Source organism: Orycteropus afer, unplaced genomic scaffold (assembly GCF_000298275.1).
Source record: "Orycteropus afer afer isolate SDZICR_OR568_19922 unplaced genomic scaffold, OryAfe1.0 scaffold00381, whole genome shotgun sequence".
NCBI lineage: Eukaryota > Metazoa > Chordata > Mammalia > Tubulidentata > Orycteropodidae > Orycteropus > Orycteropus afer.
In genome coordinates, this window is record NW_006921968.1 from 3,040,840 (window position 1) to 3,042,540 (window position 1,701).

The 1,701-nt window shown below is 60.3% G+C and overlaps 1 protein-coding gene across 1 annotated transcript in view; it reads right to left on the bottom strand.

The window, feature by feature from the left end:
• Positions 1–1,701, bottom strand: part of NSUN2 (NOP2/Sun RNA methyltransferase 2) — a 54,732-nt gene that overhangs the window by 7,820 nt on the left and 45,211 nt on the right. The window contains exon 13 of the mRNA XM_007953262.1: positions 670–854. Within this exon, the coding sequence (XP_007951453.1) occupies positions 670–854 (185 nt within the window). The remainder of the gene's footprint in view (positions 1–669; positions 855–1,701) is intronic.

The following is a 1,701-nucleotide window of genomic DNA, read 5'->3' on the forward strand; positions in this document are numbered from 1 at the left end:
CACACAGCACATCTCCCACAGCACGACCCACACACGCCACCTCCCCCACGCCACGACCCACACATGCCACCTCCCCCACACCACGACCCACACACACCACCTCCCCCACACCACGACCCACACACGCCACTTCCCCCACACCACGACCCACACACACCATCTCTCCCACGCCAGGACCCACACACACCACCTCTCCCACGCCAGGACCCACACACAGCACCTCTCCCACGCCAGGACCCACACACGCCACCTCCCCCACGCCACGACCCACACACACCACCTCTCCCACACCACGACCCACACACGCCACTTACCCCACACCAGGACGCACACAAGCCACCTCTCCCACGCCACCTCCTCCACGCCACGACTCACACACGCCACCTCTCCCACACCAGGACCCACATGCGCCACCTCTCCCACGCCACCTCCCCCACGCCACGACCCACACACGCCACCTCTCCCACCATCAAGACACACACGCCACCTCTCTCATGCCGGGACCTGAACATGCTACACTGCTTACCTGCACACGCCACCTGTCCCACGCCAGGACCCACACACACCACCTCTCCCACACCAGGACCTGCACATGCTGCCCTTACCTGCACATGTCCTCTCCCCTACCCTCTCCCCTACGCCAGGACCCACACACCCTACAACTCTTACCCACAAACGCCGTCTCTCTTGCTGCCATCGTTGTCTGCATCCTCCATTCCCTGGATTCCTTCTACGACGCCCACTTCACTAAGAGGTTTGCTGTCTGCCTCGGACGGCTCCGTGACCTTCCCTCCAGTGGGATGTTTCGGGCTGGGATGTGGAGCGTCTCTGATCTCTGCAGATCTGCCCAGCAGCTGCAGGGAACACGTTCATGTCATTACAGGCATCACTGACTGTGAATCAGTGCAAGGAAAACAGCACCCAGTGCAGCGGGCCCACCCCGAGTCAGAGAATCCAGTCCATGGCATCAACCTCAGGCCACAGCACTGAGTGCCCCCGGTCGACCCTCAGTCACAGCACCCAGTCCAGCGGGCCCACCCCGAGTTGTAACCTTCCACAGTATCACGTACGACAAAGGCAATTCAAAACAGGAAGCGCAGTCTCTTAGCTGCGTTTGCTCCAAACAGGTTCACGGGCGTTTCCTCAGTGTCCCCTGACGGCCCGACGGGGCCTGTTTCATAGGATGGTGACACAGGCAGCCAGTCTGCTCTGAAACTGCCTGCCGTGCTGCTGCTGCACGCAAGGGACGCTGGGCGGCACCCCGGACGTCAGAGTCCCCCAGACCAGGCAGGAGGAACAAACCCAAGCAGCCGGGAGGTAAGGTGGGCAGGGAACACGCCCCACGGCATCTGGACAAGCTCCCAGGAAACCAGGGGAGGTTACGGCCCCTGCCCCAGGACACCACCCAGGACCAGTGAGGCAACGGAGGAGAACTGAAGAAACATTAACAATGAATTCACCTTTGCTGCAATGTAACCTTTCCCCAAGGAGGGAAGCTCTGTTGAACAGTGATATGACTTGATGTGAGGCCAGAGACATCGGGCTCAGGCCGGCTTAAAAACCCACGTCTAGAGAGTGGAATATTCCGCTGCCCTACTCCCCTCCCTTCTTCCTCTGCCCATCCTGCCCCTCCTCTCTCCTGCTCGGGCATGTTTAACTTCTGTAAAAACTGCCAGCTGCAAAACTGGAGATCCATTTGCA